The 27,630-nt window shown below is 35.5% G+C and overlaps 1 protein-coding gene across 3 annotated transcripts in view; it reads left to right on the top strand.

Annotated features, from left to right (window-relative positions):
* The window catches only part of SEC22A (SEC22 homolog A, vesicle trafficking protein), a 74,412-nt gene that overhangs the window by 13,715 nt on the left and 33,067 nt on the right, over window positions 1-27,630 (top strand). For all 3 annotated transcript variants that reach the window (XM_024120370.2, XM_024120371.1, XM_028492985.1), the window contains exons 3-4: window positions 6,603-6,766; window positions 7,927-8,121. In XM_024120370.2, the coding sequence (XP_023976138.1) occupies window positions 6,603-6,766; window positions 7,927-8,121 (359 nt within the window). The remainder of the gene's footprint in view (window positions 1-6,602; window positions 6,767-7,926; window positions 8,122-27,630) is intronic.

Here is a 27,630-nt window from a genome sequence, read left to right as displayed (position 1 = left end):
GGCTTCTCATTGCAGTGGCTTTTCTTGTTGCAGAGCACGGGCTCTAGGCACATGGGCTTCAGTAGTTGTGGCACGCAGGCTCAGTAGTTGTGGCTGAAGGGCTCCAGAGTGCAGGCTCAGTAGTTGTGGCTCACGGGCTTAGTTGCTCTGCAGCATGTGGGATCTTCCCAGACCAGGGCTCCAACCCATGTACCCTGTATTGGCAGGCGGATTCTTAACCACTGCACCACCAGGGAAGCCCCATATAGTCTTTTGGCTTCAGCATTCACATTATTCTCTGGTAAAAGATGGAGTTACCTCCTTTTACCCTTAACCTCTTTCTTGACAGGGTGCATTCCTGATTCTCCTAATTCTTTTCATTTTATGGACAGCGAAATTAACCAGGGAAGAGAATTAAGTGAAACTACCCCCCACTTTTTTGGTTGAGAAATGATGAGGAACAGAGTATATGCGAAGTCTAAAATTGATGAGCTAGCATTGTCTCATTGAAGACAAGGTGTTTGGTGGGGAGAGGGTGTGACAGGGGAATGCAACCCACCAGTAGCTACCAGACCACTTGGGGGAAGAATGTAACCTGTGTTTTGTCTCATTATTAGCATCATATCAGTTTTCTACCGTTTATTGTAAAATCCACAGCTTTTCAGCACCACATATGTTAAATAGGCTCTTATGAACTGGTCTAGGAATCTAATTACTCTTACAGTACAGTTTCTGTAGGTGCAGTAAACTTCTGGAATACAACTAACAGGCAAATGAGGGACTATCTATGATTGGTTATCTGAAAAAAGTCAGGATCTTTATTCTCTGGTGTGTGAAGGTGTGAAGGTATTAGGGTTAGTGGGAAAGGGTGAATCAGGAGATTAACTCTGCAGAAAAAGAAAATGAAGGATGTCAAAGGCAAATTTTGTATCCAAGGTTTTGATGGTGTAATCACCTTTGGCTGCTTAAAATCATCTGATTCTCCTTTAGCTTACTGTTATAAGTTGCTGTCACCTGGCATATTACATATTAATATGTATTTTCTTATTTAATGAGGTTTAAATTAGTGACTAAAATGGGTCTTTTATTTATGGGATAATGTATTTAGCTCTTCACCATTGGAGGGTAATTGAAGGTTGGCTACCTAAGATTAAGTGAGAAAATACGAAGTTCCTGGTAGAATGCTGCTCATGGCAGACATTCAGTGTTACTGAGTTCTCTTTCTGGTTCTTATCACCTTACTGTCCTACTGATGGCGAAGTCTTGTTTTCACTTTGTTTCTCATCAGATGTATTTGGTGATAATAAATTCATAAGGTATACTGACTTTCATAACATCAAACCCTTTTTTATATTTAAAAGTGTAAATGCTTTATTTTAGGGAATGGAGTTCAGTATGGAAGGTTCTCTTTCGAAAATAAAATTTTTCTTATCCTTAGCAATTTTAAGAGTGGATTAGAGATTTCATGTCCTACTGGAGAACTTTTCTTCACCCAGGAAAGCTATTTACTGGGTAAATATGACTACAAAGGATAAGCAGATTTCCTGTGTGCAATGATACAATAGCAGAATGAAAACTATATGTAATACAAATATTATTGCTGTTTCAATTTATAAATAGTTTGCTATATACTTTGTCATTCGGCATGCTAAAAAATTCAGTTTTGTTTCTTTAATCTTGTTTTGTATATCGTTTTAAGTGTATTCCCAGTACCTAATTGCAGGCACCTGGCGGGCAAGGACTTGGTCTTTGACATCAAAGCCTATAGAGTAGAATGCTGGACATATGCTAGGTGCTCTGTTATTTGCTGTGGGGAAGATCATCGTTTTCACTTATTATTTAGTTTGGTACAGCAAGCCAGCAAGTCCTAATAATGTCGGTGTTTAATTGGTGATGTCTAAAATTTTTTTGACATTTCATAAATAAAATTAGATACCAGGAAAAGTTTAATGTCTAAAACCATTTATCTGTTTTGTTGGACTTTAGGAATCTCTTGAGGTATGGCCTGCTTGGATACATGATAAAATTAGCTTTTAAACAAAGTGATTGAAAGAGGTAAATCCTTCTTACCTGGAGTTTGAACTTCCACCAACCATACCTGTTCAAGACACACTTGATCTTGGAAGGCCTTAAAGAAGTTCCTAGTGTGTGTGCTTTGGAGAGGAACCAAAGATGTAATGAGGTTGGATAAATTCCTTGGCCAGAAGAAAGGCAGTAGCTATAGAGATCAAATCCCATTGGTCCCAAAGCACAGAAGTGGAAGGAAATAAAAAAGAAAAAGGAAGTTAGAGCAAAGTAGGAAGAAAACAATGGCAATTTAAGAATTGTGCTCAAGGTGGAGAAAAGAAGACTTTTTGTTGTTGTGAGATTAGTAATGACAGTGATAAAAGGAAAGCAGACATACCTGTTAGACCTTTATAACCATCTGGAGGTACTCACTGCAGAGGTGAGTAATTCTACATGGTCCCTGAGAACAACCCTGTGTTTTAAGTAGGGGGTTGTTGAAGACAGTGATCTGAATTCAAGCCTTCTGGTAACACTGACCTGGAAGAGCAGGTGAAGTTCTGCTCCCTTCTGTCATTTGTCAAGTATTTATTGACCTTCTTCTTTGTGTAGATACCACTGAACTGTGCAATTATCTGTGCACAATATACTAAACAAATTAGGTATAAATGAGTAAATGAATGATGCCATCTATGCACTCATTTATTTACTAATTTATTGCACACTTATTGTGTACTAGACATAATATTCTGGATGCTAAGAATACAGTGGTGAACCATAAAGAAATCATCCCTGCTCTCATGGAGCATAGATATTAGTGAGAGACATTACAACGAACATACAAATATAGAAGTACAAGCTGGGTTAGTTACATGAAGGAAAATAACAGGTGCTTTGTTTACAATAAAATAAGAATGAAATTAGATAAAATATGTAATATATTTAGCAAAGGGCCTAGTTCATACTAAGTGGTCAGTAAACCGTACCTGCTACTGTTACTATTACTACTACTACTTTTCTTCCTCCTCATCAAGGCAGAAGGATAACAGCCAGATTGTCTATAACAAGTGAGCTAAATGAACCTGATGGACAGACTAAAGGCTGCACAAACTGGCATGCCTCTAGTGACGTTAGACTGTTTCATGTGAGTAGTCCTCAGTGCGATGGTAGGAGTCTTTCAGTTTGTCCCAGTGAAATGAAAAAGCAGAACTTTTGATAACAAAGGTAAATCGACAGAGCTGTATGTACTTCTGGAAAACTGGCTTTGCATTTCAAATAAAGACAGCATTGTAAAGGTAAATTCACTATGAAAAGTCATAATATTATAGAATATAGCGTTTTCAGAGAATATCATGCATTTATAGAAAAATAAAGACTTTGGAATAAAGACTCTGAAAACGTTAACATACAATCTTAAAAACATAGGTTTTTTTTTTTTTTTTTTAATATCACAAAAAATTCTCCAGTTAGATTGAGCTCAAGCAAGAAAAACCATTTGGGACAAACTCACGTAGGTGTCTGTGGTTCACTTATTAATATGGAAGTACAGTAAAACCCTGTTACAGCACAAAAAATGGAGTCTAAAAGCTTCAGTCATCTTTTTTTTTTTTTTTTTTTTTTTTTTTTTTGCGGTACGCGGGCCTCCCACCGCTGCGGCCTCTCCCATTGCGGAGCACAGGCCCCGGACGCACAGGCCCAGCGGCCATGGCCCAGGGGCCCAGCCGCTCCGCGGCACGCGGGATCCTCCTGGACCGGGGGCACGAACCCGTGTCCCCCGCATCGGCAGGCGGACCCTCAACCACTGTGCCACCAGGGAAGCCCTTCAGTCATCTTACTGAAGGATAGTGAAATAACTCCTAGCTAGCCACTTGGAAGTTCCAAGTGTGTAAAAGCCAATCACCAATTGTGTTTTATCTCAATTCAAGTTATTGTAAGATATACTAGAATGCTAATGACATGTCAAAGAATTTTGATAACGACAGTGAAGATTATTTTGGAAAGGGAAAAGTACTTGGGAAAATCATACTTTGGTTTTTTATTTAGTTGTCAATTTTGTAGGAAAATACAGTATGTTATGGCTAAACTTTTTGGACTGTGACCCATAAGAAGAGATGCATTTTACTTTGTGACCATTACTTAACATACAAATAGGATAAACAAAAGTTTTATGAAACAATAAACATTCTGGTATTTTCTGTTATATTCGATTTCCATTTTTGAGAAAATGCTGTGTGTAATTCACTGAACTAATTTTATGATCTGCTAGTGGGTCACAACTTGCAGTTTGAAAAACATTGCATGAAATGACTGTGTGTTAAGTGGAACTTTAGAAAGGAATTCTAGGTTATTCCAGAAGCATAAGATCAGCACAATTTCACTAGTAGTATATCCCACACCGTTAATAATAGACAATTAATAGGTGTGAACCCCACATCATTTGGCTGCCTTGGATGGTCTTTTAAGAAAGAAAGATATATGTACATTTGCTTGCATATGCATAAACTCTCACTGGAAGGATACATACGAAATTAATATTAACATGAGTTGCTAGAGGGACAGATAACTGGCTATCTGTGAGCAGAGGTGGAAATAAGACTTCAAGTATAGTATTTCCTTTCCTTTTTCATTCTTTTAAAATTTGAATCATGTGAATATATTTATTTTAAAAGTTAAATTAAAAATAATAAATAAATTCTGCTACTACAGTACTAGAGAAAAGAGGGGAGAGGGGGACTCCAACATGGATCAGGGTTTGGCAGTAAAAATTGCTTTGATAGATTAGTAGTGTCTGGCATGGGAGTGGGAGTTACAGCCTGTATGCTCTCTTTGCTCCCCTTGATCTAGACCAGAGCTATGTTGATAGTACCATGAAAGAATGTTTAAGTGACTCATTAAAAAGGGTTAATTTTTGTCCCATACTCTGCTTGTTACAGGGGAGTGTATACTTTATTTTAGAAAGTTTTTTTTTCAATAGAAGATGGTTAATTTAAACATTTTTGTTTTTAATTTTTAACTTGTTATTTAGAAATATTTTCAAACTTTCAGAAAAGTTGTACAAATAAGAAAATAACAAATAAGACTTGTTCCCAGACTCACCTTTTGTTAACATTTTACCCCATTTGCTTTATTGTTTTATCTGTCTACCTGTCTATCTGTCTGATTTATTTTTGTCTGAACCATTTGAGAGAAACTTACAAATACCATGCCCCTTTATTCCTAACTACTTCAAAGTGTATTTTCTAAGATTAGGGATATTCTCTTACTTAACTATAGTACAGTTATCAGGTCTATTAAACTTAATATTGATACCATACTTTCACCTAAACTACTGTACTGCCTGTTTTCCATTTTTATCAGTTGACCCAGGAATATCCTTTACAGCATTTTTCCCCCTCTCTGGCACAGGATCCGGACTAGGGTTAGGTATTACATTTAGTTGTGTCTCTTTAGCCTCCTGTGATCAGAAACATTCGAAAGCCTTTATTTCTTTGTTTACAACATTGAGGTTTTTAAAGAATACAGCACCCCATCCCTCTTTAAAGAAAATAGAACGTTGATTATTCTGATGTTCCTTCATGATTAGATTCAGGTTATGCATTCTTAGCCAGAATACTACGTAGCTGACATGTCTTACTGAGGCACAGGAAGCCCATCTTCCCCTCATTAGTGATGTTAGAGTACTTGGTCAAGGTGTTGTCTAGTTTCTACTGTATAATAAATACAGTAGAATTCCCTTGCAGCCAATAAACAATCCATGGGAAGACATTTTAAAGCCATGCAAAATTACCTGTTCTTCACCAAAATATACACCTAGATTTAGCATCCATTGATTATACTTGCTTGATCCAGTTTTTGCTCTGTGGGTTGCAAAATGCTGATTTTTCCAGTTCTAGCACTATCTCCACATTTACCAGGTGTCACTCAGCATTCTGCTGTGAACAAGAGTCTTCCTTTCTTCCCTTTTGTTTGTTGTTATGAACTCATAAATTCTCTTCTTTTCCCCTAATGATTCATAATTCATTATTATGTGAGTAGAGGATTTGATTCTGGGGTCAGTGGATGACTTTAGGAGGTCAGTAATCACCTGACCTTGAAATTGTGTGCCAAGTTCTGGGTTGTTTCTGGGGAGAGTGTCCATAGCTTTCATCAGAACCTCTAAAAAGTTCTTGATTCAAACAGTGTTAAGTTCCACTAGGTTGAAGGGTTGAAATGTTAAGCTATCTGTTACCCTTATCTGTTTGAATAGTCTTTCCTGATTTCTACCCCAAGTGATAAGTAACTGAAGTGTTAGAATCATAGTATGTGTCCCTCTCTAGATACACTTCACTTTTTTAAAAATTAATTTTTATTGGAATATAGTTGATTTACAATGTTGTGTTAGTTTCTGCTATACGGCAAAGTGAATACATTCCACTTTGTTGTCTACTGTTTTTAAATTACAACTGAAACTAGCATCATATTTTGGTTCCTTTAATTTTTTTTGCTGAAATATGTAATAAATGTTAATATCATCTTTGCCTCTGTAGCAGCAGTTTATGGTGTATAGAGCCAGTCTTTTGAAGTAACGAATTACCTTGATTTAATTTGAAATTTTAAATCCAATGTTTTTTACACTGTAGTTTTATTAGCTCTATGGGAGTGAGCTACATGATGTTGTGCACTGAAAATTACCCAAATGTTCTGGCCTTCTCTTTCCTGGATGAGCTTCAGAAGGAGTTCATTACTACTTATAACATGATGAAGACAAATACTGCTGTCAGACCATACTGTTTCATTGAATTTGGTAAGGGCCTGATTTTTTTTTTCTTTTTCATTATCCTGTCTCCATTCAGTTGTAAATGATTTTTCATCTAATACTGAGGGGCAGAGGGAAAACTCAGAAAATTCTGCTAGCTTGCTTTTGACAGAATAATTTGACAAATGGTCTATAAATTATGGCAACTTCTTCATTTAGGTGCCTCTTAAAAAAATTCTGTTTGAGCTGTGTAGAGGATCCTGATTATTGGTTCAAAGAATTAATTCCAGAGGACAATTTTTCAGTGAGAAATTTATAAGCTAGAGGTTCAGAATTTTGTGTTTATGCGATAGTATTTTTAGGCTGCTTAATGTAGAACAGAGGTTGGCAAACATTTGTTGGAAAGGACCAGATAGTACAATTTTAGGCTTTAAGGATCATTTGGTCACTGTCACAGCCACTCAGCCCTTGCTATTATAGCTTGAAAACAGCCATAGGCAATACATCAATGAATGAGTATAGTTATATTCTAATAACATTTTATTCACACACAAAAAAATTAACAGGCTAGATTTGGCTTATGGACATTAGTTTGCTTGACTCCTGATGTAGAAGAGGGAAAAAAAGTAAATTCAAGGTGTAAATAGTGAAAATAAAATTGGAAGAAATTTAGGAAATGTCTTATTGTTTTCATTAAATTTATTCTTTAAAACATCTGTTCTAATGGTGTAAGCAATAAATAAGAAAACAGATTTATATGAACATGCAATTTACAGTGTATGTTTTAATGTAATTACAACTGGTAAATACTGACAGACTTAATATTTTATGAGATCTGAATCCCTATAAAAATGAAGACTTTGGTTTAAATTTAAAGGGAGCTGTTTTTGGTTTTTTTGTAGAAGCTCAAAGTAATTCCTTGAAGCGGATATAATAGTAGAAATATTTTCACAGTCATGTAATATTAAATCCTTAGTATATTTATAATTTTTAATGTCTAGAGTATAATTTCTAGTGAGAAAAACTGATGATGCCATGATATATTAACCATAAACACAAATAATATTAGGACATTCCATGACAGATTGAACAGTTTGGGATAGCTAATTAAATCATTTATTGCAAAATTTACTGTCCAAAAACATCACACTTTCAAATGATTTAATTAACAAATGACTGCAAGGAAATTTATTTTTTATTTTACATAGATAACTTCATTCAGAGGACCAAGCAGCGATATAATAATCCCAGGTCTCTTTCAACAAAGATAAATCTGTCTGACATGCAGATGGAAATCAAGCTGAGGCCCCCTTATCAAATTTCCATGGGTGAACTGGGGTCAGCCAATGGAGTCACATCTGCATTTTCTGTTGACTATAAAGGTGCTGGTAAGATTTCTTCTGGTGAGTTCTGGATCTCAATTACTTCATTAAAAAAATATTTTCTAAGAACCGAGGAACTCTTAAAAATGAATTAATTTATTCTAAAATTTTAAAGTAAGTACATGAGAGAATGTAGAAGTTCAAAGTAATCATTTCTCCCAGTGTTTTATATAGTCATCTCTCAGATATGTGACTAATCAGCAATCTCAGTTGCTTTTAAACAGCAATCTCAAAGGAACTCTTTGCTAGGGAAACATTCAAGAAGATTTCTTGGTACACATTCTTCTAGAAAATAATAATAATTTGTTTGTAATATATACCTATAGGCATGTAAAGTGCTTTGCATTATGTAAAGATGACTACATTCAAGGTTAGGGTTCTTGACTGTCACAGCACATGTGATCATCTACTCAGACATCCCCTCCCAAACAAGGAATATAGTTCTCAACAGTTGGGACATGTTGAAAATTTCTGCTTAAAAGTGGAACCCTTGTTATTTTATAAGGTAGCATATGCTGTTGTTGAATTGCTTATTTTAAAAATTCTTTCTTGTATTTTGAGCTAAAATCTGTTCCCTATAATGCCTACACTTGTCTAAGTTCTGTGACCTCTCCCTCCCTGACTTCAGCTGTACCAGAACTTTGATGTCAGCAACTCTGTGTCCTTTCTATCCTATTAGTCTGATTGACTTCATATAAAATATCCCCAGTTTCCTTAGCCTTTGGTAATTTGAAACCCTCCTCATCCTGGAAGCTTCCTCTTTATATGCTTTTGTTTGTTGGTATTCTTTAAAAGTGGCATTTAAGGCTGAACAGAACACTTCATATTTGGTTTGATTAATACAAATTATGGGAGAAAAGGGGAAGCAGATTTCAGTAAAATGATCCAGCTAGTCAGGAAACAAGTAAACAAGCAAATAATAACAAACCCTGGGGGAGAGGAGGTGGATCAGTACTTAGAGTTGTTAAAATATGTTATCTAAAATGTCCAGTTTCCAATAAAAAAAAAATTACAAGACCGCAGAAGAAAAGGAAAGTATAATTCATACACTGGGGATGGGGTATGGTGGGGAAGGCAGGCAATAGAAACTGCCTGTGAGAGTGATCTGATGTCAGATTTAACAGACAAAGAGTTCAAAGTAGCCATTATAATTTTCTTCAAAGAACTAAAGAAAACCATGATTAAAGAAGTAAGGAAGGTATGATGGTGATGTCACATCAAATAGACAGTATTAATAAAAGATAGAAATTATAAAGAAAAAGAACCAAATGGAAATTCTGGAATTGAAAAATACAACTGAAATAAAAAATTCATTAGTTGGGCTCAACAGTAGATTTGAACTAGCAGAAGAAAGAGTTAGTAAACTTGAAGATAGATCGAGAGAGATTATGCAAGTCAAAGAGCAGAGAGAAAGATGAAGAAAAATGAACAGAACTTCAGAAAAATATGGGGTACTATTAAATACACTAACATATGCATGATGGGAGAACCAGAAGGAAAGAAGAAGAGAGGGGAGCAGACAAAGTATTTGAAGAAATAATGGCTGAAAAGTTTCCACTTAAAAAATGTTAATCTATTCCAGGAAGCTCAAAGAATTCCAAATAGGATACATGCAAGAGATCCACAAATAGATGAATCATACTAAAAATCCTGAAAGACAAAGACAAGGAGAAAATCTTTAAAGCAGCAAGAGAAAAACAGCTTGTCATTTACAAGGTTTATCACAACAAAATTCACAACTGGCTTCTCAACAGAAACAATGGAGACAAGAAGGCGGTGGTGGGATAACATGTTCAAAATACTCAAAGGAAGAAAAAAAACCTCAACCAAGAATCTTGTCTTCAGCAAAGCTATCTTTCAAAAACGAAGGTAAAATAAAGATATTTGCAGATAAGCAGAAGATGAGAGAATTTGTTGCTGGCAGACTCACCTTGAAAAAATACTGACAGTAGTTCTTCATATTTGAAAGCAAGACCTAGACAATAATTTGAATCCATACCAAAAAAAAAAGAAAAATCAAAGAGCAATGGTAAAGGTAATTATAAAAGACAGTAAAAATGCATTTTCTTCCTTCTGCTAAGTGATTTAAAAAGCAATCATATAAAACAGTGTATATATATCATCTCAATAGATGCAGAAAAAGCTTTGGACAAAGTTCAACACTCACTTATGATAAAAACTCTCCAGAAAGTGGGCTTAGAGGGAACCTACCTCAACATAATAAAGGCCACATTCAACAGACCTACAGCTAACATCATACTCAGTGGTGAAAAGCTGAAAGCACTTCCTCTAAGATCAGGAACAAGACAAGGATGTCCACTCACCACTTTTATTCAACGTAGTTTTGGAAGTCCTGGCCATGGCTATCAGAGAAGAAGATAAAAGGAATCAAAATCGGAAAAGAAGAAGTAAAACTGTCACTGTTTGCAGATGACATGATACTATACATAGAAAGTCCTAAAAATGCTAATAAAAACTGCTAGAGCTCATCAATGAATTTGGTAAAGTTGCAGGATACAAAATTAATAAACAGAAATCTTGCATTCCTATACACTAACAATGAAAGATCAAAAGAGATTAAGGAAACAATCCCATTTACCATCACATCGAAAAGAATAAGATACCTAGGAATAAATCTACCTAAGGAGGCAAAAGACTTGTATTCAGAAAGCTATAAGATACTGATGAAAGAAATCAAAGATGACACAAACAGATGGAGAGATATACCGTGTTCTTGGATTGGAAGAATCGATATTGTGAACATGACTATACTACCCAAAGCAATCTACAGATTCAATGCAATTTCTATCAAATTACCAATTGCATTTTTCACAGAATTAGAACCAAAAATTTTACAATTTGTATGGAAGCACAAAAGACCCTGAATAGCTAAAGCAATCTTGAGAAAGAACAGAGCTGGAGGAATCAGGCTCCCTGGCTTCAGACTATACTACAAAGCTACAGTAATCAAAACAGTATGGTACTGGCACAAAAGCAGAAATATAGATCACTGGAACAGGATAGAAAGTCCAGAGATAAACCTATGCATCTATGGCCACCAAATCTATGATATAGGAGGCAAGAATATACAATGGAGAAAAGACAGCCTCTTCAGTAAGTGGTGCTGGGAAAACTGGAAAACTACATGTAAAAGAATGAAATTAGAACACTCCCTAACACCATACACAAAAATAAACTCAAAATGGATTAAAGACCTAAATGTAAGGCCGGATACTATAAAACACTCTTAGAGGAAAATATAGGCAGAACACTCTCTGACATAAATCACAGCAAGATCTTTTTCGATCTACCGCCTAGAGTAATGAAAATAAAAACAAAAATAAACAAATGAGACCTAATTAAAGCTTTTGCACAGCAAAGGAAACCATAAACAAGATGAAAAGACAACCCTCAGAATGGGAGAAAATATTTGCAAATGAAGTAAGTGACAAGGGATTAATCTCCAAAATATACAAACAGCTCATGCACCTCAGTATAAAAAAAAACAACCCAACCAATCAAAAAATGGGCAGAATATCTAAATAGACATTTCTCCAAAGAAGACATACAGATGGTCAACAAACAAATGAAAAGATGCTCAATATCACTAATTATTAGAGAAATGCAAATCAAAACTACAATGAGGTATCATCTCACACCAGTCAGAATGGCCATCATCAAAAATTCTACGGACAATAAATGTTGGAAAGGGTGTGGAGAAAAGGGAACCCTCCTACACTGTTGGTGGGATTGTAAATTGGTACAGCCACTATGGAGAACAGTATGGAGGTTCCTTAAAAAACTAAAAATAGGGCTATCATATGACTCAGCAATCCCACTCCTGGGCATATATCCAGAGAAACCATAATTTGAAAGGATGCATGCACCTTGATATTCATTGCAGCACTGTTTACAATAGCCAGGACATGGAAGCAACCTAAATGTCCATCAACAGAGGAATGGATAAAGAAGATGTGGTACATATATACAGTGGAATATTACTCAGCCATAAAAAGGAACAAAATAGTGCTATTTGCAGAGACATGGATGGACCTAGAGATTGGCATACAGAGTGAAGTAAGTAAGAGAAAAACAAATATTGTATAATATCGCTTATGTGTGGAATGTAGAAAAATGGTAGCAATGAACTTACTTGCAAAGCAGAAATAGAGTCACAGATGTAGAGAACAAACTTACAGTTACCAAGGGGGGAGGGGGGGTGGGATGAATTGGGAGATTGGGATTGACATATATACACTACTATGTATAAAATAGATAACTAATGAGAACCTACTGTTTAGCACAGGGAACTCTACTGAATGCTTTGTGGTGACCTAAATGGGAAGGAAGTCTTAAAAAAGAGTGGATATACGTATACGTATGACTGATTCACTTTTCTGTACAGCAAGAAACTAACACAACGTTGTAAAGCAACTATATTCCAATGAAAATTAATAAAAAAAATAAAGCAATGTATATAGTGTATTTTGGTGCCTATGACATATAGAAATGTAATACATTTTCTAACAACAGTACAAGGGAGGTGGATGGTAGCAAAGCTGCATTGGGTTAAAGAAATGACTCCATACAGTAATTTGATTCCACAGGAACAAATGAAGAAAGCCAGAAATGATAAGAATTCATATTAACAAAGCCTACAAAAATATAATTGTCCTTTTTTCTCTTAGTTTCTTTAAAAGACAAAATTATATAAAGTAATTATAACAGTGTATTTTGGGGTTTATAATATTTATAAATGTAATATATATATATCACATATATATATTCAGCAATGCCACAAAAATGGGAGAAAGGAAATAGAGTTATATAAGAGTAATGTGTCTGTAGCTCACTTGAGTTAGTATAAATCTGGATCTGTTTCTGGTAAATTAAGTTGTATCGATAGATGGTAAATCCTAGAGCAGCCACTAAGCAAATAACTCAAAAAATAGTGAAAAATCATTAAAGAAAAATACTGCAGTATGAAATATTCACTTATTGCAATTATAGCCGTAAAGGAGGAATAGAGCAAAAAGGCATGAGAGATATCAAAATAGGTAAGAATGGCAGATACAAATCTACTGTCTCAAAAATCACATCATATGTGAATGGATTTTAAAAAGTGAACGGATGAAACATTCTAGTCAAAAGTTAGAGATTTTAAAAGTAGATTAAAAACACAAAGATACAGATAGATTGAAAGTAAAAGGAAGAAAAAAGTTATATAATGTAAATAGCAACCAAAATAGCCTGAGTGGCTATTTTGATATCAGACAAAATGGACTTTAAGACAAAAATTCCTACTAGAGACAATGGACATTTTATAATGATAAAAGAATATATTACGGTATAACAATTATAAATATATATACATTTATCAACAGAGCCCCAAAATACAGGAAGTAAAACCTGTCAGAAATAAGAGCACAATGGGAAATTAAGCAGTAACAGTTGAAGACTTAAATACCTAACTTTCAGTAATGGGTATAAATGGGTAGAAGATAAACAAGGAAATAGAAGACTTAGCACCATAAACGAGCTAGATTTAACAAACATCAATAGAACACTCCATTCATTATTAGAAAATACATTTTTCTCAATTACACATGGAGCATTCTTATGCTAAGCCATTAAAACAAAACACTTCATAAATTTAACAGGATAGAAATAACACAAAGTTCTTTATCCACAATGAAAAGAAATTAGAAATTAACAGGAAAAAAAATTGAGAAGCCTCACAAATATGTGGAAATTAAACAATACACTCCTAAATAAATGTACACTCCTATAATAATAATACTACTCTTCTTTTTCTTCAAAGAAGAAATCAGGGGACTTCCCTGGTGGTGCAGTAGTTAAGAATCCACCTGCCAATGCAGGGGACATGGGTTCAATCCCTGGTCTGGGAAGATCCCACATGCCGTGGAGCAGCTAAGCCTGTGCGCCACAACTACTGAGCCTGCGCTCTAGGCCCACGAGCTACAATGGCTGAGCCCGCGTGCCACAACTACTGAAGCCCACATGCCTAGAGCCCATGCTCCGCAACAAGAGAAGCCACTGCAATGAGAAGCCCGCACACCACCATGAAGAGTAGCCCCCACTCGCCAAAATTAGAGAAAGCATGCACACAGCAACAAAGACCCAACACAGCCAAAAATAAATAAATAAATAATTTTAAAAATGAAATAAAATATTCATCACATTAGAAAAAAGAAATCAGAAGGGGAATTTAGACTTTGAGATGAGTGAAGATGAAGACACATCATACCAAAACTTATGAGATGAGCTCAAGCTGCACTTAGAAGAAAATTTTTAGCTATAAATATCAATATTAAAAAAGAAGAAAGATCTCAAATGAATAACTTAACCTTCCACCTAAAGACACTGGAAAAAGAAAAGCAAATTAAACCTAAAGCAATCAAAAAGAAGGGAATAGTAAAAGTTGAAGCTGAAATAAGCGAAAATAAAATAGGAAACAAAAACAATAGAGAAAAATCAATGAAATCAAAAGCTGGTTCTTTGAAAAGGTTAACAAAATTGACAAACCGTTAGTTAGACTGACCAAGAAAAAGAGAAATTTACTAGATACAGACATGAAAGAGGGGCCATTTCTACTGACCTTACAGAATAAAGGATTTTAAAGGAAAATTATGAAAAACTGTATGCAAATGAGTTAGGCAACTTTGACGAAATGGACAAATTCTTAGAAATATGCAAATTACAGAAACTGACTCAAGAAGAAATAGATAATCTTAATAGACCTATAACAAGAGTAGAGATTAAATTAGTAATAAAAAAACTATTCACAAAGAAAATTCCAGACCCAAGTGGTTCTACTGGTGAATTTTATCAAACAGTTAAAGAGTTAACCAATTCTTTACAAAATGTTCCAAAAAATAGAAGAGAGGGAATACTTTTCACCTCATTTTATGAGGCAAGTATTCTAATACCAAAACCAGATTAACACATCACAAGAAAAGAAAACTACAGACCAATATCTTTTATGAACACAGATACCAAAATCCTCAATATAGTACTAGCAAACCAAATACAGCAGTATATACACCACGACCAAGTGGGATTTATTCCAGTGCTGCAAGATTGGTTTAACTTCTGAAAACCAATTATTGTAATACATGATATCAATAAAGTAAAAAATAAAAACCACATGATCATTTCAATAGATGAAGAAAAAGCATTTGGCAAATTCAGCAGCCTTTCATGATAAAAACACTCAACTAGGAATAGAAAGGAACTTTCTCAACTTGATGAAAAGTATCCACGAAAACCCACAGCTAACCTCATACTTAATGATGAAAGACCAGATGTTCTCCTGTAAGATCAGGAACAAGACAAGGATGTCTGCTTTCACTACTTCTTTTCAACACTGTACTGGAGGTTCTAGACAGTGCAGTTAAGCAAGGAAAAGAAAAAAAGTCATCTGGATTGCAAAGGGAGAAAGAAAATAGCTCTGTTCACATATGATATGGTCTTGTATATAGAAAATCCTAAAGAATCAACTAAAAAACTATTAAACTAATGTATCCAGTAAGGTTGTAGGATACACGATCAAAATATAAAAATCATTCGTATTCTAACTACTATCAATGGACAATCTGAAAATGAAATTAAGAAAATTCTAGCAACTACTGGCCAAAACAAGACAGATTATGCATTCTGTTGTTTGCAACTAAAAAGAAAGAAAGAAAATCTCATACACTGAAAACTACAAAACATAGGAACAAACTAAAGAAGACCTAAATTAATGGAAAGTAAAGTAGTCCTGTGTTCATGGATTAGAAGACAGTATTGTTATGATAGCTATACTCCTAAATTGATACACAGATACAGTGAAACTCTGTGAAAAGTCCAGCACTATTTTTTTGTGCAGAAATTGACAAGCTGGGGCTTCCCTGGTGGTGCAGTGGTTGAGAGTCTGCCTGCCGATGCAGGGGACACGGGTTCATGCCCTGGTCTGGGAAGATCCCACATGCCGTGGAGCAGTTAGGCCCGTGAGCCATGGCCTCTGAGCCTGTGCGTCCAGAGCCTGTGATCCGCAACGGGAGAGTCCACAACAGTGAGAGGCCCGCGTACCGCAAAAAAAAAAGAAAAAAAAGAAAAGAAATTGACAAGCTGATCCTAAAATTCATATGGAAATGCAATGAACCAAGAATAGTCAAAATAATCTTGAAAAAGAACAAAGTTGGAGGACTCACACTTCCAAACTTGCTACCAGGCTAGGTAATCAAGACTATGTAGTTCAGGTGTAATGATAGACTTATAGATCAACAGAATAGAGCTGAGAATACAGAAAGAAAGCCTTACATTATGGTCAATTCATTTTTAAGAAGAATGCCAAAACAATGGTGAAAGAATAGTCTTTTCAACAAATGATGCTGGGACAAGTGGATATCTACATGCAAAAGAATGAAGTTAGACCCCTACTTTACAAAATGTGTTAAAACTAACTCAGAATGAATTGAAGATCTAAATTTAACAGCTAAAACTATAAGATTCTTAGGAAAAAACTTAGGTGTAAATCTTTGCGATTTTGTATTAGGCAATTTTTTTTTTTTAGATTTGACACCAAAAACACAATGAAAAAAGAAAAAATAGACAAGGTAGACCTCATCAAAATTAAAAATTTTGTTCTTCAAAAGACACTCAAGAATTTGAAAAGAGAATTCACAGACATGGAGAAAATATTTGCAAATCATATATCTTCTAAGGCACTTGTGTCCAGAATATACAAGTAACACAACTCAAGTAACAGTACAACAATTCAATATTAAAATGAGAAAATAATTTGAATACACATTTCTACAAAGAAAATGTGCAACTAGCACATGAAAAGATGCTGAACATTATTGGTCATTAGTAAAATGCAAAGCAAAGTGATAAGGAGATACCACTTCACACCTGCTGGGATGACTATAATACAAAAGACAGACAATAACAAGCGTTGGCAAGGATGTGGAGAAATTGGAACCTTCTTACGTTTTTGATGGGGTTGTAAAGTGGTGCAGCTGCTTTGGAAAACAGTTTGGAAGTTCTCAAAAGGGTAAACATAGTGTTACCATATGACCCAGCAATTCTACTTCTGGGTACATACCCCAGAAATTGAAAATGTATGTCTAAACAAAAATGGGTACAAGAATATTCATAGCAGCTAAAAAGTAGAAATAACCCAAATGTACATCACCTGATGAATGGATAAGCAAAATATGACATATTCAAGCAATGGAATATTACTAAGCAATAAAAAAGGAATGAAGTATTGATACATGGTACAATATGGGTGAAATTAAAAACATGAAAGAAGTGAAAGAAGGCAGATACAAAAGGTCACATATTTATAATTCATTTATACAAAATGTCCAGAATAGGCAAATCCATAGAGACAGAAAGTATATTAGCAGTTGATGGGAGCTGGAGGGAAATTGGCAGTGATAACTGTTAATGGTTATGAGGTTTCTTTTTAAGGTGGTAAAAATGTTATGGAATTAGATGATGATTGTACAAGTCTGTGAATATACTAAAAACTTCTGAATTGTACACTTTAAAAGGGTGAATTTTATTGTATTTGGATTATATTTCAGTTTTTAAAATCAGTAATAAATGAAGGGGTTATTACTTTGAAGACTTCCAGTGATGATGGAATAGGTAATTCAGACCAATAGTCCCGCTAAATACATGTAGAAAAGCTAAATGGAATGTATATATTATATAGAATATATAGGTCTAATATAATATAGAATTAACCTAAAATACAACCTTCCTGAAGTCTTTGGAGATCCAACAAGATTACTAAGAATTACTAGGATACAGGGGAGAATGGAGGCTCAGGGGGATGAGCCCAATGTTTGGAGCTACTTTTCCTTTTGGGGCTTTTACCAGTTCTGAAGGGAACTGCTGACGGCTTCTCAAGACTTGGGAGACAGGGATTAGAGCAGAGCCCACCAAAGTGGTGAACCTCTTGAGCAACCCTTCAGCTTTGGGTTACGATTTTGCATGTTTGCACTCTAGGAGTATGGGTAGACAGGAATATGAAGTAGACAGGCTTTTATCAGGACTACAACTTAGTTTTGAATCATATTGGTCTCTAAAATTGGATTGAGCTGATTACACAGTGCTTTGTTCCAGAGATCCTGGCAGAAGCAAACAAATAAATTTCGTGGAATAGTCTCACAAGCTTCAAATTATGTCTACAACAAGATTTTGAAAATAGAATGGCCAACAATTATAAATAACCAGGCTCCTGAAGAGACTGGACTGTGAATGCAAACTATTAGGAACACATATGCATGCACGTGCACACACACATGGTGTCAGGAACCATGGAAGCCAGAAGACAATGATATCTTCTAAAGGATAAAAGAAAATAACTGCAAATATAGAATTCTGTGCCTAACAAAAATATCCTGAAAGAATGAAGTAGCAAGAATGGATATTCTTGCATTGTTCCGGATTTTGATGTTACCAGGGAAAGCTCAGTCTTAAAGAGTTAGATATAATATGATGTTAACTTAGGGTTTATATTGATGCCGTTTTACCAGGTTGAGAAAATTCCCTTATATTCCCAGTTTGATGATTTCGGTTTTTATCAGGAACCAAAGTTGAATTCTGTCAAATGCTTTGTCAGCATGTTTTTTGTCTGCATTTATTGAGATGATTGTATTATTTTTCTTTTTAAAGTCTTTATGTGGTAAATTACATTGTTAGCTTTTCAAATGTTAAATAAACCTTGCAGTTCTGTGATAAACCCCACTGGGTCATGATGTATTATCCTGTTTATATATCATCAGATCCAATTTGCTGAAATTTTGTTAAGATATTGTATCTGTATTCATGAGGGAATTGGTTTGTAGTTTTCCTCTTTTGTGATGTTTTTTGTCTGTCTTTTCAAAAATTAATTTATTTTTATTTTTGGCTGTGTTGGGTCTTCATTTCTGTGTGAGGGCTTTCTCTAGTTGCGGCAAGCGGGGGCCACTCTTCATCGCGGTGTGCGGGCCTCTCACTATCGCAGCCTCTCGTTGCGGAGCACAGGCTCCAGACATGCAGGCTCAGTAGTTTGTGGTTCACGGGCCCAGTCGCCCCGCGGCATGTGGGATCCTCCCAGACCAGGGCTTGAACCCATGTCCCCTGCATTAGCAGGCAGACTCTAAACCACTGCGCCACCAGGGAAGCCCTGTCTGGTTTTGCTATGAGGAAAAAAGTGCCCTCATAGAATAAATTGGGAGGTATTCCCTCTACTTCAAAATTTGAAAAACGTTTCTGTAGAATTTTTATTTCTTTCTCTTTAGGTGTTTAGTAAGTGAAGCCTTTCGAGCGTCTGGTTTTCTTTGTGATAAGGTTTTTAACCACAAATCAGTTTCTTTGGTGAATGTAGGGTTATTCAACTTATCTGTTTCTTCTTGATTGAGTTTTAGTAGTTTGTTTCTCTTAAGGATTCTGTCTGTTTCACCTAAGTTATTGAATTTTTTGGCATAAAGTTTAGCATCAAGCTTACTAGAGTTTATAATTTTTATTGATTTTCTTAACCAGCTTTTGCTTTCTTTGACATTTTATTGTTTTTTTTTCTGTTTCATGATTTATGTTCTGATGTTTATTACTTCATTACCTGTTACCTACCTTCATTACCTATTACTTTATTACCTGTCTTGCTTCCTTAGGGTTTAGTTTGCTTTTCTTTTTCTAGGTTATGAAGGTAGAAGTTGAGGTCATTTATTTCAGAACTTTCTTTTCTGATACAGGCATTTAGTAGTATGTATTTCCCTCTAAATATTGTTTTAGCTAGATTTCATACATTTAAATCCATTGTATTTTCACTTTCAGAATGCTTTTTAATTTCCCTTTTGATTTCTTTTGCTATCCGTGGATTTGTTTGAAATGTGTTACACAGCTTTAAATATTTAGAGATTTTCCAGATGTCTTTCTGTTAGCTATTTCAAATTTAGTTTCATTGTGGCCAGATATCAAATTTTGTATGATTTTAATCCTTTTACATTTATTGAGACTTGTTTTATTCCCTCAGAGTATAGTCTATCTTAGTCATTTTTCTGTGTTCGTTTGAAAAGAATGTGTATTCTACTGTTACTGGGTAGCTGATCACCCAGTATAATATCAGTGGTAGCATTTAGACCAGGTTGGTTTATGATGTTCAGGTCTTTTATATCTTTCTGATTTTTCTGTCTACTTCATTAATTATTGAGAAAGGGTGTTGAAATTTCTGACTATATTTGTGAATTTATATTTTTCTCCTTTTAGGTCTATTGTTTTTATTTTGTATATTTTAAATCTTGTTAAAAATTTAGTATTGTTTTAGTCTCTTGGTGCATGCACACCTTTGTCACTTTGAAATTACTTTCTTCATACCTAGTAGTATTCTTAGCTCTGCAGTCTACTTTATTAATATAGCCGTGGTATCTTCTTTTTTTTTTTTTTTTTTTTTTTTTTTTTTTGGTATGCTCCGGACGCGCAGGCTCATTGGCCATGGCTCACGGGCCCAGCCGCTCCGCGGCACATGGGATCCTCCCAGACCGGGGCGCGAACCCGATTCCCCTGCATCGGCAGGCGGACGCGCAACCACTGCGCCACCAGGGAAGCCCTTCTTTTTTTAAATTAGTGTTGGAATGGTATATCTTTACCATCTTATTTCTTTTAACATTTTTGTGCTTTATATATATATATTTTAAATTTATTCTATTGAAGTATAGTTGATTTACAATGTTGTGTTAATTTCTACTGTACAGCAAAGTGATTGAGTTTTATATATATATATACACACACACACACACACACACACATTGTTTTTCATATTCTTTTCCATTAAGGTTTATCACAGGATGTTGAATATACTTCCCTGTGCTATACAGTAGGACCTTGTTGTTCATCCATTCTATGTATAATAGTTTGCATCTACTAATCCCAAACTCCCAGTCCATCCCTCCCCCACCCTCCTTCCACCTTGGCTACCACAAGTCTGTTCTCTGTGTCTGTGGGTCTGTTTCTGTTTTGTAGATATGTTCATTTGTGTCATATTTTAGAATCCACATATAAGTGATATCATACGGTATTTGTCTTTCTCTTTCTGACTTACTTCACTTAGTATGATAATTGCTGTAAATGGCATTATTTCATTCATTTTATAACTGTTTCTCTAATAATTAGTGATGTTGAGCATCTTTTCACGTGCCTGTTGACCATCTGTATGTCTCTTTGGAGAAATGTCTATTTAGGTCTTCTGTCCATTTTTTGATTGGGTTGTTTGTTTTTTTGTTATTCAGTTCTATGAGCTGTTTGTATATTTTGGAAATTAAGCCTTTGTTGGTCACATCATTTGCAAATCTTTTCTCCCAGTCCATAGGTTGTCTATTCATTTCGTTTACGCACCAACAGTGTAGGAGGGTTCCCTTTTCTCCATACCCTTTCCAGCATTTGTTACTTGTAGACTTTTTAATGATGGCCATCCTGACCCATGTGAGGTGGTACCTCATTGTAGTTTTGATTTGCATTTCTCTAATAATTAGTGATGTTGAGCATCTTTTCACGTGCCTGTTGACCATGAGGGTTGTCTTTTCATATCGTTTACGGTTTCCTTTGCTGTGCAAAAGCTTGTAAGTTTGGTTAGGTCCCATTTGTTTATTTTTGCTTTTATTTCTGTTGCCTTGGGAGACTGTTGTGTCTTTATATTTAAAGAGGTTTCTTTTAGGTATCAGGTAGTTGGGTCTTTTGAAAAAGAAATCCAATTTGACAATATCTGCCTTTTTATTTAGGTATTTAGATCATTTATATTTAATATGATTATTGATATGGTTGGGTTGAAACCCACCATCTTGGCTATTTGTTTTCTTTTTGTCCTTTCTGGTTTTGATCACTTTTCTCTTTTCCTGCCTCTTTTTGTATTGGTTACTTTTGATCTGTTTTCTGTTCTTTGTTGGCTTACTTTACCTCCTTATTTCATTTGTTTGTTTTTGTGGTTGCTTGGGGTTTTATAGTATATATCTAATATTTTATGGTAGGGCCATGGCTAACAAGCAAGCCAAGAATTAGTTCTCAAAATGAAAACAGGTTTTGCCTAAGGGCCGTGTCATTGCTTTAGAATACCTGGAGCCTCTTTTATGATTCTTCTTTCCAGGTTTGCAGCAGGCTCAAAACACCATCCCTGTTTTCCACAGATATTTGGAGCACCATTGGATCCATGGGTCATAAGCGCTGAGTGGCAGAATGTCCTGTATTGAAGTCTGGATCCTTCTGTTGCTCTGGGCCCTCCTCAACCATTGTCATTTAGTAAACAAGTTGGAGCATCATACTGAAATCTAGAAAGGCATATGTTTCTAGAAGTATATGTTTTCTTAGTGGTATGGGTTGAAAGGTGCAACTTGATCTTTACTTTCAGTGTACTCTAGACCTTTAACTACCTGAAACTTGACTGAGGTTGTAGACTTTTCTAATTTTGTGATTATTTTTTACCCTCTGGCATATACATGTCATCCCAAGGTATCTAATCTAAGGCATATACTGTCTGTTCTTCAGGTACTGTCAGCATGAGGTCATCAATAAAGTAGATTAATATAATGTCCTATGAGGTGTTAAGATGTTAGGTCCTTTGTAAGCCAAGAGTTAGCAAACTTTTTCTGTAAAAGGCCAGGTAGTAAAGGTTTTACAGGCCATATGGTCTGTCTTTCAACTACTCAACTCTGCTGGTGTAGTATGAAAACAGCCATATACAGTATGGAAAAGAATAGTTGGAGCTGTGTTGCAGTAAAACTTTATTTGCAAAAATTTGTGCTAGGCTGGATTTGGCCTATGGGTCATGTCTGGCAACCCCTGCTACCGACTAATCAGTGGCACATAGTTGATATAACCTGGTGGCAATATCATAAATGTACTGATATCTCTACTAAGTAAAAGCAAAATGCTTCTGATTTTCTCTGTTTATTAGGATAGAGAAAAAAGTGTTCAAAAATCAGTACCTATGTGCCAGGGAATTAATTGATTTGTTCCACATGGAGACCACATCTGGAAAAGTATGTGCAATTGGAACCTACAGTAATCTGTTGTCATCCTCTAAGATGCACCCATTTTGGAGACAAACTAGAGAGTTAAAAAGGAGTATAATAGGAATCACCATACATGCGTCTTTTTAAACGAGCCTTGGATGGTGGCACTGATCTCTGCAGTTACCCTAGGGATTAATATTTTTATGATATTTGGGTTGGGGGAGCTCCAAGACTTCCATTGGCCTTTCCTTCTCAAATATTTTTAATTCCATAGGCTTGGCAGTTGCTAAGAATATATGTCCATTAACATACACACTCAGGATCCAGGAGAATTACCTTAATTTGGGGTAGGGGTCCAACTTGACCTACTAGGAGGCAGACTGTACTAGAAACTCCTTGTATTACTTGACTTCCGTAAGTCTCCATTCTGACCTGTAGACTGCAGTGGTATCTTGGATAACCAAATAGGAGATACTTGAAAAATGGGGAGAATCTGGGATTTGTTATGGTTTTAAGAAAGAGAAAGAAAAGTCTAAAGAAAGAGCAGGTTTTAAAGCAATTCACAATTAGAAATTATTTTAATATTAACTTTAAATTTGTTTTTAATTCAGACCAGGCCTGCATAATATTTTCTGTAGTCTTCCAGTTTAAATATACTTTCCTGTTTTACAATTTTCTTTCCTAAATAAATTTACTTTATTTTGGAATCTGGTTAATAGGTATTTGATAAACCTTATTTTGCAGACCTTTTTCTCTATTACACTATCTTACTTTTGATTTCGTTTTTCTTGTATTTCTTGACTTTTTTTTTCTCTTCCTAACCTTGTGACCTGTCTCTCCACAGTCAGGCATAAATTTTTTTTTTTTTTGCCATATTATTATTTTCTGAAGTCTACAGATGTTCTTCTGGGGTCAATATGTTAAATACTATGTCCTCTTTTACTTGTTTTCTTTTTTAAACATTTTATTATAGAAAAATTTAAACATATATCAAGTAAATAGGATATTATAACTAACACATCACCCAACTATAATAACTATATCAACATTTTGACATTGTTTCATCTATACCTCCATTCACTCCCCAGTTATCCACTTGATAATTTCTACAGTTCTTTCTCTTTTTCTTTTTTAATTAATTTTTTATACAATTTATAAAGGTTACTTTCCATTTGCAGTTATTACAAAATATTGGCTATATTCCCCATGTTGTATAATACATCATTGAGCCTGTCTTACACCCAATAGTTTGTACCTCCCACAGTTCTTTCTTTTTAAGGGAAATTTGCACATATTGAAATGTATAAATATTTGCTATATGGTTTCAACAAATGGATACAGTTGTATAAACCACACTGTGTTTCAAAATGTAGATTTTACTGTTATTCAAGTATGGCAAGGCCAACAGATTAGGAGGCAACAGCTGTTGAAAAGATAGTTCTCATGGATCCCAAGAGAAGGGAGCACACCACCAGCAGCCACATGGGGAAGTGCCAGTGAGGGTCAGGAGGCAAAGGAGCAGGAGGGAAATGTGGGCAAGAGCCTTTAGTGTGATTTCCCCAGGAAGGAACTGGAGAGGCAGAGTAAGCAGGTTTAGGATTGGCTAGTTTGAATACTTTTAGTGAGATGTGGGACATAGGGCTCTTTGTCTGATACCTGACCCTGCCGTGATTTGGGCAGGGGAATAGTGGCCCTGAGTGTGAGAACCCCATAGAGCAGATAGTTAGGAGTGTCGGCTCCAGATTAGGGGTTTGCTTATGAAAGGCACTCTTGCAGGAGAGTTGTTTGCTATCTCTAGGAATTAGTTAGTCCTGGGACAGGCAGTCCTCTGATGTCAGCAAGGCCCCGAGATGTCAAAATACCAAAAATACAGAGTAAAAAGCCATGATTAGTACATTCCCCTGTCACAGTGTAGACCATTTCCATCTCCCCAAAAGTTCCTTTGTGTCCCTTCCCAGTCAGTCTGTGCCCCACTCCAGACAACCAATGTTCAGATTTTTTACTTTAAATTAGTTTTATTTGTTCTAGAACCTGATATAAACAAGATTATATCGTGTAATTCTTGTGTTCTGCTTCTTTTGCTCAACATGTCATATGTATATGTTGCTTGTCTCTATAGTTTGTTCCTCTTTATTGCTGAGTAGTAGTCACTGTGTGAACATACCACAATTTGTTTATCCAGAGTGGATAAACATTGGACATTAGCTTGTTTACAGTTTTGGTTATTGTAAATAAACCTATTATAAACATTCATCTTTTGTTGACATATGTTTTCATTTCTCTTGAGTAAGTATTAGCAGTGGAATTGCTAGGTCAAGGGTTAGGTGCATGTTTAACTCTTTATGAAACTGCCAGTTTTTTGAAATAGTTGTGCCATTTTACATTACCACAAGCAATGTATGAGAGTTTTGATTGCCCTGTATCCTCACCAACATTTAACGTTGTTATTCTTTTAAATTTTATATCCTTTAAAATTTAAAACACTTCCTGAAACCCTAAACTTAATACACTTTTCTCAGTTTCTTTGGCACCTCTATTTTTAAGATAAATACTTGGTTAATCAGCGTTTTTTTCAATCTATATAATTTTCTAGACAATTTGTCAATTGCCTGCAAAAGCTGCTGTATTTGGCTGGTACCCCACAAGGCAAGTAGATTTCCCAATCTCTTTCTCTTACACACACACACACACACACACACACACACACACACCTCACAATCTAACAGTATTTATTGCTTTATTTTCTCCAAAGTATTATGCTAAATATTGTAGGGCATTTTATAAAGATAATAAGCACATTATCTGTTTTCAAGATGGGAGAAGCAAATAAAAGTCAGTAAGTAAAATACAAGGTAGAACGCAATACATGCTCTAAAAGAGATAAAAAGGAAGTAACACTTTTAGGCCCTGGAGCCTTGAAGGACATGCAGGTTTTGACAGGTGGTGATGATAAGAAAGGGCATCATAGTGAAAAGAATAGTGTGTTTTTGTACCATACAATTAGTCTCATTTAGTCATAATTTAGTAGTAAATTATGCTCATTTAGATAGAACTGACTTAAAATCTCTCTCTAATGTTCGAAAACCTTTTTCTCCAGATATTTTGGGCATCATTGAATAACTGCACCTTCTGAACTTTATCTTTGACTCAGAGCGTAGACACTGGTATTAGAATGAGGTTTGAGGGTTAGAATGGTACCATCTTTTTGAATCCTCATTATGACTGTTCTGATACTCTGTTTCACCAATTATTTTTCCTTTCTCTTGATTCTTCTATTTCATCTTCACTGAATTTTGTTGTTACACCTATAAATGTATTAAAATCTCCCTCCTCCACCCCATTACAGGGGAAAAATAACTATTTTTCAATCCTATTGTATCTGTCAAGCTGTCATCCTGTTTTCCTCTCCTGTAACTGCAGAAGTGTTCACTTACTGCTTCTATCTCTTACCTTCACCAGTTATTTAACCTTTTGCTGTCTGAATTTTGCCTTCAGCCACTCTTCTGAAACTATTTTATGAAGGGTCAAAACCATCTCTTAGTCAATAAATCTAATCTTTTTTTTTTTTTTCTTTTTCAGTTCAGATTGTCTTTGGCCTGTCTACAGGCTTTGTAAGCCATGTCTTTCTTCTTGATGGTCTCCCCTTCCTAGGCTCCTTTGGCTCTTTCCTCTTCTGGTTGTTCTACATCTGTCTTCCCTGCCTCCTCTTCCTCCCTGTAAAGGTAGTGTTTACCAAGGATTTGCCCTTGGCCCACTTCTTTCATTGGTAATCTCATCCGAACCCGTCCCATCATATGCAGGCCTCATCTGTTTCTCCAGCTCACTGCTTTTACATTCTTCAGTTGCTTATTAAACATGCCTCACCATCACTTCAAGTTTGATATGTTTAAAATGTCTCCATACTCTGTCAAACCTGAGTTTCTTCCACTGGGTCTGTTAATAGCACCGTTATCTTTCCAATCACTCACACTTCAATCCTTGGCATTTTCCCACATCTAGATAGTTGCCAAGCCTAATAGTTTTAGCCTCTGTGATCTCTCTCCCCTCTTTCTTCTTCTCCACTTCTACTGTCACTATCCTAACTTAGGTCCTCATTTCAGTAAGTCTTTTGCAGTGACTCCCTCATGAACTTCCTAATACAGAATTGTAGAAAGAGCATGGGCTTTTCAGACCCAAGTGCTAATTGTGAAGATGGCATTTACTAGCTGTCTGGCTTAGAGCAAATTATTTAACCTCAATTTATAGATGAGAAGATTCAGACACAGAGAAGTTAGTCATTCTTAACCTCATGAAGTACTCTGTTTTGAAGGATAAATGGGACAGTGTATACCTAGTGAGAAGGCACTAAAAAAAATATTATTTATCTCTCCCTACTTTTAATCTCTTTACAACCCATTAACAGATTAATATTCTTTAAGTACAGCTTTAATCATCAATCTCTTGCTCTTCCATGTTTCCCCATTGTCTAATTTGCCCATAATTTTTAGCCTAGTGTTTCAGACTGTTAATTTGCTTCAGCCTCCCTTTC

This window comes from Physeter macrocephalus, chromosome 1, assembly GCF_002837175.3.
Source record: "Physeter macrocephalus isolate SW-GA chromosome 1, ASM283717v5, whole genome shotgun sequence".
Taxonomy (NCBI): domain Eukaryota; kingdom Metazoa; phylum Chordata; class Mammalia; order Artiodactyla; family Physeteridae; genus Physeter; species Physeter macrocephalus.
This window is presented reverse-complemented; position numbering and strand designations above follow the sequence as displayed.